Source organism: Bacillus rossius, chromosome 13 (assembly GCF_032445375.1).
Source record: "Bacillus rossius redtenbacheri isolate Brsri chromosome 13, Brsri_v3, whole genome shotgun sequence".
Taxonomy (NCBI): Eukaryota; Metazoa; Arthropoda; class Insecta; order Phasmatodea; family Bacillidae; genus Bacillus; species Bacillus rossius.
Genome location: NC_086340.1, coordinates 6,808,683 through 6,821,434, shown reverse-complemented (window position 1 = coordinate 6,821,434; position 12,752 = coordinate 6,808,683). Strand labels below are relative to the sequence as shown.

The following is a 12,752-nucleotide window of genomic DNA, read 5'->3' as shown; positions in this document are numbered from 1 at the left end:
ATTTCCTCTTTTTAGGTAGTGTGTAGTCGCACATTGAGGACAAGCACACAATACATAAATACTTAGGTAGGTACTGTTCTAAATGTCAATGAGTCTCAAATTCTGCTCAAACTTGCTGCTTATGTACTTTAATTAGTCTAAATGTTTTGTATGAATTTTATTTTTAGGTCGTGAGGGAGGTGTGGGTAAAAATTTCGTATTGCGTATCCAAGTCTATCCCTTGATACTAATAAATGGCATGATCCTGAATACATTGATCCTGTGGTAATGATGCTTGCTGTTTTAACATTAATTAAAACAGTAAGCATCATGTGCCACCGGATAAATCATACATGATAATGCCAACAGTATCAAGGGATAAACTTGGATACGTGATACGGAACAATTACCAAGGTGAGGGTTGCGAAAAAATGAAGTGTCTTAAATTTTTATGTTGAAATTAAGGTTTTTTTTTTCTTAATTTATTGCTACACACGTGTCTTCAAGAAGTGAAGATACGATAAAGATTTGTACTTTCACCCAGGGGCGTAGCCAGGGGGGGGTTTTAGGGGTTCGAACCCCCCCCTTAGCACCAAATCTTTAATTAATTTCTTATTCATCACTCAAACAAATTTCCTATTAAAATTAATAAAATTTTTACCATTACAATATTTAAATTTAAGTACCGAAAACTGCTAAAATAGCACTATTTTACACCTTAAAATCCAAATTTTCCCGGGGGAGGACCCCCGGACCCCCCGCTTTAATACGGGGGGGGGGGGGGGGCCGCATGCTTCTTAACACCCCCCATACGCAAATCCTGGCTACGCCACTGAAGAAGGGAGTTGTCAATATACAAAATACAAACAAAAAATTAAAACATATAGACAAACACAAATCTTAAATACAAAACATAACCACACTCCTGGATACTACAATCTTTGTCTTGGCAATATTATTTAGGTTGCTGATACATCCTAACCACCATACTTGCTGAAATACAAAAACCAACATATTAATATGCTTATACCCTAAGGTATTCTTCAACTGAATAAAAGGATTTTTTTTTTTACCAAATATTTCTTTAGTTCTTGTTTAAACCTATTTAAATGGACAATTTCCTTAATTTCAATTGGTAATTTATTAATTAGTTTGATACTACTGTAGTAGGGTCCTTGTGAAAATAGTTTTGTTCTATGTGTGATTAAATGTAAATCACATCTATTTCTAGTTTGATAACTGTGTTTATTACTATTTGATATTACTGTGGAAACAAATGGCCGCCATCTTCTTACGTGAACAAACTGGCCTCACTTTTCAGAGCTTATGCTCCATCTGTAACTTCTCTAATCTCTGGAACTACTTTGCCAACCTGTTTAAGTTAAATGGGAAATGGCCTCGAACGAAACATGTTCTGACTGTGTGTAACCGCACTCAACAGCTGAACATGTTCACCTGAAGTAGTTCAGACTCCCGTGTAACCGCGCCCTAACTCTAACTGCGAACGTGAACTTGCTAATGGAGTGAGTATTTTTTATAAACATTATTCAACCAAACATTTTATTTTCAAAATTTACCTACATGGATTTGTGAGATAGCATCATCAAAAAGTATAATCATGAAAATGTAGCTCAAAGTGACCGACTAAATTTAGTTACTAATAAACACCAATAAACATAACACACCTATTGCCTTGGAACGAGCAAATACAACTATTACGTCTAATTTAAACGAAAGATTTTCAAATCAGTCGTGACTAACGATAGTTTCATACTATCGATTGTCAAAAGTTTTAATAACACGCGTCCATACAGTGACGTCTCTCGTCATTAATCTTTGACTTGTTTTGAGTTAGCTGTAGTGTTTACATTCACAACTCGTTGATTCACAAGTTACTAACTTGTCAGATTTGACTAGCATTGATCTGTACTAAACGAGGTTAGCTTCTCTTTTATCATGAAACCCACTATTGCCGTCGATGAAATGTTCCCGGAAGGGGCTGGGCCCTACGCAGAGATGGAAGAGGTATGTTTTCGTGGTTGGGAATTATAGCCCCACAAAGTAGCAATATTGCCGACCTCCGTGATGTAGTCGGATGCACACCGGCTTACGGTGCAAGGGGTTCTGGGTTCGAGTCCCGATTAAGGCAAAGGTGTTAATCTACGTACGGATATTTGGTTGATGATGTGATATTAAAAGTATTCGACTAAAGGCCCTGGCAGAATGAACAGTGCTGATGGCAATGCTGATGGCTGGTGAAACTGATGTAAAAAAATAATGTTTGTGATAAGTTCGTAAAAAAACACACTTTGGAGTCCCTAGGAGGCCCTGGAGAATCTCGTACGGGGGTTACCTCTGGAAATTAATATTTTTTTGTTAGAAGGATCATAGAGGAAAGGTCCTATGTACCTGCCGTGGCGTTACGTGTAGGCCAAAGTTTCGAAAAAAAAATAGTTTTCTGTTAAATACCTTGAAAACCACACTTTGGACACCCTAAGAGGCCCTGGTGCAACGGATACGTTGTAATTTCTTCCAAATTTTTTTATTTTTTATTAAGGACACCTGTATGAACATCCCTATATATTATTTTGGTCTGTATATCTCTTGGAGGATTTTGGGTCATCTTCATTTGTGAAATACGCAACATAAAACAACATTTTGGTGGCTTTCAGAGTCCTTGGGACAACCTGTACGTTGGTTTACACAGTAAATTTAATTTTTATTTATAGTAAACAGATGTATTTATGTCACCTTGTAACTGCTTCAACGTTATGACTGCTCATTCTCTTGGAAAACAATTAAAACTTGGATGGTAATTGCCGTATTTGCGTGGAATGACTTAGGCTGTTGTTGTTCCAAGCTCTCAGTCCCGGGCGGCCGGATAGAGCCGCAGGATAGAGCTAAGTTCAGCTCAGTCTGGTGAACTCTGATTGGCCATTTGTTTCACTACTACGTCACCACCAGCATTCGAATGTGGCTGATGGCTAATGGCTGGCCAAGTTCGGCCAACTTCATCTTTTCATGGCTGGTCAGCACACCAGCCATCACGTGACAACCACCAGCAACCAATTGTAATGTATTTTGAAAACTGTGCGTTCGCGCATGCGCAGTAAACTGTGTTTATGTTTTGGCTTGGGCGCAACAAATTTCATATGATTTTCAGCAGACGTGGACGTTTGTTTACATTAAAATATGCTGTCAAATGGGAACCTACAGAATAAGATAAATCGTAATGCAACTTAAATGTGTTAACATTATTCCTTGTTTTAAATGTTCTTAATGTTTATATGAACAAAAGACGACAATCACTTCATTATTCATCGTTTTGCCGCGAAAACGACTTTTCTGGTCTGTTGTTGCTGAGTTCTGCTATTAATATTTTTACGATAATGATTTTATTTTGCGCAACCTTTTATTAAATATAATTCCGCAAATATAATTATCAATTTGAAAGACCTACTCTTATGAGAATTCCCTCCCGTTATATTAATTCAAACTAAAGTACACATGTTAAACTGACATGAAACAAAGTATTATAAGAAAAACTTGTAAGTAAAAGGAATTAGACAGTGATTTTATTCTATATTAAAGCAAATTAAAACAGCAACAAAAATCTCGAATTTTTGACAAAGGTCTACATGATTTTTTTCATCACAGCAGATAACACGAGCGTCAAAGTTTGCAAACAAACAACTGACAGACAAAATTACAACATGACTGCCGATTCTACCGCTCATGCGGCGATCTGTCCATCAGCCATCGGCCGTGATGTGCCTAGTGAATTTGGGATCTGCCATCAGCATCGCATTTGCCTGTTTCATTGGCTGATTCTGCCACCAATCAGCAGCTAGCAGCCATCAGCATTGCCATCAGCACTGTTCATTCTGCCAAGGCCTTAAGAGAAGGCATCTAGTGCTGGTTGTAGGCGGAAGCCGATAACCATTCAACCAATTAATTAATTATTAGTAGCAACACGTTAACAAGGTAGTAGCTTCTACCACTATTTCATTCTTAGGCCCGTTCTACGACACGGAAGCGGAGACGGATCACCTAGACGGAGACGTATCTCACGGAACGAAGTATCTACAATGGCATGCATGCGGACACGGACCCTTACAGATTAACTCGGCAAACTTGTAACTGGGGTGTTCCGAAAAATACAGTAGTTCTAATCAACTGTTTATAATTACAATACTAATTTTATTTCTGATATAACTTAATTATATATTTATATAAAAAACATGAAACCAATATGATTATGTAATATTATTATTATTATTGTAGTCTTAAGCTTCGGCCACACAGGGCGTTAATATCACTATTTTTGCAATGTTCACTACGAGAGTAAAACATAGTCAACTGAATTTCTGGTGTCACTGGCCACACTGAGATGTTCTCGCTGTGTTCGCTGTGATGTCGATCCTGGCGACGTTGCCGGGTGTGTCTGTGGTTCTCGGCTATTTTTCTAAATGCCACTGACTTCGCGCATTCGCAGATAGTAAAAAAGAAATGTGTTTTCGCACAAAATTGTGTTGTACTTCTGCCTTCGGTTTTCATGAAGTTTAATTTTTCTCAGTATTGTGCTTTAAATAGTCAAGTCGACGGAAAAGTTAATTGAAAAATTACGAAAATATCCATGCTTATGGAATAAATCAATGGAAGAATACAGAAGGCAGGATATGCAGGACAATGCCTGGTATTTGATTCCAAGGGGATGCTATCAAACTGGGTTGTATTCATTCTGAAAAGATCCATAAATTTGGTTTCGTCCTCGCAAGCAACTGCTTCATAAAATGATGAAATTGTTCAAAATCTTTTGTTTATAAATTAAATTCATGAGCCCGTTCCTTTTTACGTTCACATACTGCGAGAGCCAGCAGAATATCATCATCGTCGGAATCATCACTGTAATCCCACGGCATGCGAGACTCCGACGTTGCGAACCGGACTGTCTGTCTGGCCGCCTGGTGCAGCGAATATTGTGTACATAGTGTAGCTTTGTGTGTGGCCACGGCTTTAGTTAAATGTTTTTATTACCATAATTACTGTAATCCCTCATGGCAATAAGAACAATATCACTGAATGAACGAAACAAATACACTTGATCGTCTTTGTTGGACAAAAGGTGTGTCACAGACGGCAGCTCTGGTGGGCATCTCATCGCTCGTTATAACACTGGATGATGGTATGAGTTGCCCAGAGTCCTGGCTGTTGCCACCTGTGTTGCGCAGTTGATATCGAACATGTCTGCCATCTGAGTTTTCTTCCTCTCCCATCTGGTCTGCTTGGCACCTTTTTGGAATCGTCACAAACTGTTCGTTCTTCTAATCATTGTTCGTTTCAATTCTGATTGTATGAATTCACCATATGCCTCAGCATTTTAATTTTTTCGCAATAATATTTGAAATTTTGCCCCACATTTGTTATTGCGTAAACTTTTTTAATACTTTTCAGACGTGATTTTAAAATAGCGTTTCACCTTTTTCTGCATGAAATTAATTTCATTCCATTAAAATTGGTTAACGTTTGTGAGCAATGTCTTCTCTCAAAGTAGATGAGTCACCCGGAATCGAACATTTTAGAAATTTGCCTATTACTCATAGTGACATGAAAATATACAAAAACTGTTTATAATGGTGTATTTGTAAACCCTTACCTTACCTATAAACACATATATATGTGCGCAACTCAAATACACTAAGCTCGGTTTGTATTTTATAATGTTTAAAAATCTGTTCTATTTTCGTTACACTCCACTTTTCAAACCGGCATCCTGATTCATAAGACGTATTCACATGAAAAGTCTCCGATATCACATCAATAAACACCTGAATATACCCCAGACTATCCCAAGAGTAGCGGCTGGGTTGGTTTCAGGTTAAAGAATTCGCTGAACCCAAGAATGTCTAATGAAAGAGTGCTGACTCAAAAAAAAAGATAATTATTTCAGTCAAAGGCTGTCCGTTCCATTTACAGCTAATTTTAAATATTTTCTTCTCCTAGTCTCTACCTTATTTTGCATGATCTTTCAGCATTATGTTTCTTTCGGCTGATTCACACTTGGAGAACTTGATTTCACAGATTCGTAGCTTTGTTCATCATACGTATTGTCACCAGTGTGTTTGCCTACTACAATGCTATGTATATGTAAGTGAGCCCAATTGGTGATTCACATGAAAGTGTTCTTGGTTTTTTCCCCCCCTTGTTCACTGGAGTTGATTCTTCCATGGTGTTTTTTATCTATACCAGGTCAATGTGCAATTCCTCACCTAGTTAGGTGTCAAGTATTTGTTATTCATCAATACACTAACGTAATAAAGATTATTACTGCGTACAGCACCTATGTTAATAAAAATTATGTATCATTACAGGCAGAAGGTTCCTGCCGTCTTTTGATGGATCTTGCTGCCAATGAGAAAGCTGTTCATGCTGATTTCTTTAATGGTTAGTATTATCGTTTTGAAGCTGAACAAATTTGAAGGCCATGTGTATTTTGTGTATTCTCTTTCATTTGCACTTGGTGTTGTTTATACGGCCGGCCTTGAAGGGAACATCCAGGAACCAGTGTTGGAAAAAAACTAGGGTTTTAAAAAGAACCTAAACAACCTGGTTTATTTGGTTTAAACTTTTTTTAATTTTATTTATTAAATCAGTTATTTTGGTTCTCAGCATGTTCAAACGAAAGCCATACAACATCCCACTTTCTGCCACTCACGTTGAACCAGAAAAAATATAACATTAAAGAACGGAAATCTAGCAAATCTGCAAATCTGATTGGGACTTCTCAAAGAAAGTGTATTTCCCCACAGGAGGAGGATTCTCTATAGAAAGGGTGTTCCCCACGGATTCTGAATTTTTTAAAAATAATAAATAAATAAATATACTTATATTTTTTTTTTTACAATTTTGACTACATGATTAATTTAATTTTAGAAGAGTATTTAGCAGGGTATAATTTACAACTTATTCAGATAATTTAAATGATAATATCTTGATTAGTATATAATTATTATTTTCCAGTAAATCACAAGAATCGTTAATGAGCAAACTATTGTTGATATCGGAGTGGAATTAGACCTTACATTAAAATTCTATTAAAAAATACATTAATTTTTTTTTTTTATAAAAATCACTTGATTTAAACCATGGTTTAAGCCATTGTAGTTAGAATCAGTCAACCCTGCCAGGAATACGTACAGGATGCTTAGCATCATAAAAAAAATCATTCAATATGAAAACTTCTCAAGAATTTCAAGTGGCTGAGTAGTTCTGTTTCTGTATTTCATTTTAAAACTTTATTTTTAAGAGTGAAAATGGTGAAATGCATTTTTTTTTAAGAATAATTTTTAGTCATGAAACATCCTGTAGAGATTTTTTTAAAAGCACTCAAGGGACTTGCATTATCTTCATCTTCATTTCTGCGAAGTCTGATCGCCAGTTCGGAGGCGACACGGTGCTAGGAGCACCAGGAAGTATCGCGTCACACTCGTGATCCCGCCTCACCAACACAAATACACCCTTCACTAGGCAAGTCCCTTAAAGCCCAGAACGTACATTTATATGTTATTTGAATAATATGCAATGTTATAACTTTAAATTTTAATATTTCTCTTCAATTGACTCTCCATTTACTTCACAATTTTTTTTTTTTGCCCCTAGAAAAGTCTAAAATAGTGATTCAATACTACACCTGCATAGTATCATGTATGTATTACAGTACCAATAAGGCAATAATAAATACAGCCTTATTTTTTTCTTTTGTTTCAGATTTTGATGACCTGTATGATGATGATGATCTCCAGTAACTGAGTGGAATGACATTGGACTGATGTGACAATGTTAGCTGAATGGACAGTACAAAATTATTTTATTGTAATGGACTGTATATTGTGAAGTGAGCCTAATGTAAATTACAGTGTTTGAAACAAAATTACGTTGTAAATTTGTTTTTTTTCATTAGCAATACAGATGTTGCCTTTCCTCAACTGATTGAGATAATGGAACGTAATAATTCAAAGAATGTTATTTGTATTTAATTTATCAGGGTGACATTTTTGCTGGAGAGTTTCCACCCTCACTAGTCCAACAGTCACCGGAAGCAATTTTTCTTTTGTTCCGAAAACTGAAACTATTTTAGTAGTGCCCTGTTGTTAGTACAAATAAGTTTGTTAAAATATTTACCTGTAGCGAATTCCCAGCACACATCTCGGGTGGAACAGGCTAGCTAGCGTTCCAAGTTAATGATCGTAATATATCACGTTGCCACATCTACGATGCTACAGCTTACAGAGAGCATTAGCGAGAAGAGAAGTGGGTAGCATTAACAAGAACTGTGAACTTGTGACCTTACAACTTTTCAGAACTTCTAATCCCAGAAGAAAACATTGAAATCCTGAGTCGACGCGTGAATACCCGTTTTGGTGAGTAACAAGTAAAGAAACGTTGAAGGAACGAGTAAACACTGGGCTAGATTAAATTGCCAGCAGGGTTTAAGAGGCCACTCCAGTGTTTCAGGGGCACTACGCAACCCGCGTTAACATATTAAGATTAAATGCTATTTTCATTTTGCTTATAAATAATTAACTAATATAGACTTCGAAATGATGCTTGCTTTATATGTAAGACAACGATGCTCTTATCAAAGCCCTTTTCTTCAAAAACGTGCATAAATTATGGTTTTATACTAATCTTTACTAATATGCATAAGTGTATTGTCTAGGTTTGAACCATAATTTATGCACGATTTTGAAGAAAGGGGCTTTGATAAGAGCACCGTTGTCTTACATATCAAGAAAGCATCATTTCGAAATCTATATTAGTTAATTAGTTAATGAAAATAGCATTGAATCTCATGAGGTTAACGCAGGTTGCGTAGTGCCCCTGAAACACTGGAGTGGCCTCTTAAGTGCTTGTTTGAATCCTGGACGAGTGAGCAACACCCTGGACGAGCGAGCGATACTCGCCCAGCGAGTAGGAGCAAGCAGACGAGTCAGCGAGGGACCGAGGCCAATGACAGGGGATGAGATGTTCCAGCGTGCCAACAGCGAGCGAGATCGGCTCGCCCCGTGAGACATCTGGGACGCTGAGGTGATCCGAATGTCACAGCTTGTTCGAGTCCCACTGCAACTGGCTGTGGCCAGTTGAATCCTACAGTCACTTTTTTATTTAATATAAATTATTTATTAGAGATGTACGAACCTGCAAATTTTTAAGTCGAGTCGAGTCGAGTCGAATTATACAATAATTAGTTCGAGTCGATTCGAGTCGAGTTTGTAGATCATAAATTCAAGTCGAGTCGATTCGAGTCTGAATTTTTATTTGAATCTTTGACACTTAAGTTGAGCTTGAATATTTGCACTTTACTGCTAAGAGTCCTTAGACTGGCCCACGTAATCAAATATATTTAAAATACAAGTATTAATACAAATAATTCATTTAGAATAAATTCTTAACTGATATAATACAATTCAATAATTGAGGTATAGAGCATAGAAAAAAGTATTTTTTGAATTTTTAAATTTTATTTAACAAATATTGCCCAACTATGAAAATTAAAAAAAATTTGATATCTCCTAAAGTATTTGGAATTTCTTATATCTGCCGGCTTTAATGAAAAGAGGAATTTTAAGAGCATATAATTAAAGTATTTTCAGAATTTTTAAATTTTATTTAACAAATATCGCCCAACTATGAAAATTAAAAAATTCGATATCTCATAAAGTATTTGGAATTTCTTATATCTGCCGGCTTTAATGAAAAGAGGAATTTAAAGAGCATATAATTAAAGTATTTTAAGTTTTTAACATTTTTTTTCGCAAATACCGCTCAACTACATATTTACCTTATTTTGGACCGAACGAGTTAGCTGCGGCCTGCAGCATTCACGAGTCAATAAAAAAATGAATATAATTTAGGCTTGTTGGCGCGAAGGTTAGGTTACGTTTCACACAATCATTAGAACATTTTTGAAAACTTTCACTTATGGGAAGTGTAAGGCCGTGCTACAATTAACGCAACATTACAATAAACGTTCCCATAACAAATATAATACATTTAAAGATTATTGCTACAACACTAACGCCGTTACGTTGCCGGCCAATCGCAAGCTGGCACTTCCAACCAATCCATGCTTTTGTATTTGTATTAAATAGTTACACTTTATAAAATACTTTCACTTTATAAAATACTTTATACTTCATAATTAATTTTAACTTGCCACTTAATTTGGATAGCAAACAATTATACAAAATGCACTCTCGCCGAACGTAATAGTGTAAACAAACACGGAAAAAAAATTCATGTTCGCCACCCTACACTTCCTAAAATTAGTGGAGCGCAGTTGTTTTTTTTAACTGCCATTTCGTGATTGGTGGCGTATCAGTCGCAAACATGCGCTCTGTAACACAAATATAACGCTACCGTTAATTTATTATTGTAACGTTGCGCCGATTGTAGCACGGATTTACTAAAAAAAAGTAATATTTGGGCCGATATTAAGATTATAAAATTTAATTTGTGTTTTGTTTATTAAAAATGTGTTCGTCTTCTTTGCTATGTGGTCACACCTGTTAAGTTGGCAATCTTTATAGATTTTGAAAAGGCGTTTGATAAGGTCCCCCATAGGAGGTTAATGGAAAAGGTTGAGTTGCTGGTGAGGGATGGAAGGGTGGTAAACTGGGTGGGTGATTTCCTGAGGAATAGAAGACAAAGAGTGAGAGTGGGTGAGGAAAGCTCCGAGGAGGGGGAAGTGACGTCGGGGGTGCCACAGGGGAGTGTGCTGGGGCCTCTGTTGTTCACAATTATGATAAATGATCTGGGGGAGGGCATGAAAGCCAGATGGAGGCTATTTGCAGATGACTGTGTAGTGTATGAGGTTGTGGGGGAAGGGGGATGTTTAGCAGAGGACTTGATAAGGTTGGAGCAATGGACGGAGAAAAATGGAATGTCCTTGAATGTTGGTAAGACAAAAGTTGTCAGATTTACTAAGAGGAGGAAAGTCACACGAAATGTATATTACTGGAAGGGGCAGGAGATAAGAGAGGCAGCAGGATATAAGTACCTGGGGGTGACACTGAAAAATGACCTAGGATGGGCGGAGCACATAGAGGGGGTGGTCAGGAGGGGAAGGCAGGCGCTGGGGTTGCTTGGTAGGACCCTGCAGGGAGCTGGGAGGAGGACAAAGGAGAAGGCATACTCCATATTGGTCAGGCCAATGTTGGAGTATGCGGCGGCGGTCTGGGACCCCTACCTGGTGACTGAGGTGAAGGAGCTGGAAGGGGTGCAGCGCAGAGCGGCTAGGTGGGTGATGGGAATGTGGAGAAGGAGGGAGGGGCAGGATGGGAAACTGCATAGCCCAACGGAAATGATTAAGGAGTTGGGGTGGGAAACGTTACAGAGGAGAAGAAGAGTGGAAAGGTTGGTCAGGATGTTCAAGGTGCTGAAGGGGGAAGGGGGATGGGGGCAATTGGGAAGCAAAGTACATAGAGGGGAGTACAGAGGACGAAGAGACCACAGATGTAAGCTCCAGAGGGTGTGGAGGCGGACAGAGAGAGGGCGGAACACCTTCCTGGTGAGGACGGGGAGGGAGTGGAATGGGCTGGGGGAGGAAATGGTGGAGGTCAGGGATGGGAGGGAGCTGAGGAGAAAGCTGATGGAGGGGGGGGGGGGAGAGGGGAGTGAGTGGGAGTTCTTGCCACCGGGTGAAAGCCCAATTGCAGGTTAAGTAATAATAAAAAAAAAAAAAAAAAAATATGTGAAACTAAAATATAAATAATATGGCCGATTGTCGTCATTGTTTTTAAGTACGTGTTTCGGTCTTACGTACGTATTTTTAGTGTCGGCTGAAGTCACGTAAGGAGATATTAAGAATTGTAATTCAATTTTATTATATTTTATCATCGAGTTTTATCCAATTTCCTTTCGAGTTTCGCCCCGTCGAGTAAAATAAACTCGAATGCCGAGCCGAGCCGAGCTGATGCTACTCGCTCGACTCGACTCGAATTTTCGAGTCTCGGCCCATCACTATTATTTATATTGTGTGGGTGTTGTCTGTTTTTGAATGCATGTCGTTAATGCCCAAATTCTTTGTTTTCACAGCCGATGGACAGCGAAGGACAACATTGTGAAGTCGCCTGTTAGTATGGCAAGTCCACAACGTACAAGCATTCCCAAAGTTCAATGAAAGCCCATAATTGGAATTTGGTACCACGTGCCATTGAGTGGACTATGTCAATAAATATCTAGCTTGAACCTTTCGTGTTTTGGCACAAAAAAAAACACCCTCGCACATCCCGTTCACAGGTAGTGAACACAAGCATCATTCGAATGTCTGTGCTGTTCTACGTTTTTAAGTTTTCTCATTCGCTCTACTATACACACGCTGTTTTTGGCATTAATAATTATAAAAAAAAAGTGAAAAAAATTCAGTGGGTAGATATGACTGCTTTTTTTAATTGTCCTTAGGTGGGAACATTTGAGGCAAAACTGGTGATGTTTGTCTAACATGTTTATTTCTAGAACAGTGATGACCAACTTGACTCTTTTCGAGGTTAGATATTATTTTTGGAACTGATCTGAGGGCCAGACCTACATGAATTAACACGTGAATGAGAATGCAGAAAATTGTTTGTTAGTGGACATAGATATGTTCTCTGATAATGATACGGAGTCAGTTGAGCCATTGGTGGTGAATGATTGGCCGCTCAGCGCGATGGAAATTCATGAAACAAACCCCTGGCAGCTGTAGTCCAAAATACAGCCTAACCAGATCCCGC

General features: G+C 38.0%; 1 protein-coding gene and 1 long non-coding RNA gene across 2 annotated transcripts; both read left to right on the top strand.

Annotated features, from left to right (window-relative positions):
- The first annotated feature begins 1,808 nt into the window (after positions 1-1,808).
- LOC134538149 (COP9 signalosome complex subunit 9) lies at positions 1,809-7,909 on the top strand. The gene is made up of 3 exons (XM_063379193.1): positions 1,809-2,004; positions 6,351-6,423; positions 7,747-7,909. The coding sequence occupies exons 1-3, from the start codon at positions 1,936-1,938 to the stop codon at positions 7,782-7,784; spliced, it is 180 nt and encodes a 59-aa protein (XP_063235263.1). The 5' UTR covers positions 1,809-1,935; the 3' UTR covers positions 7,785-7,909.
- Positions 7,910-10,617: 2,708 nt separating this feature from the next.
- Positions 10,618-12,228, top strand: LOC134538148 (uncharacterized). Its single transcript, XR_010076098.1, has 2 exons — positions 10,618-10,700; positions 12,076-12,228. It is a non-coding gene; the product is annotated as an uncharacterized LOC134538148 (long non-coding RNA).
- The last annotated feature ends 524 nt before the right edge of the window (positions 12,229-12,752 follow it).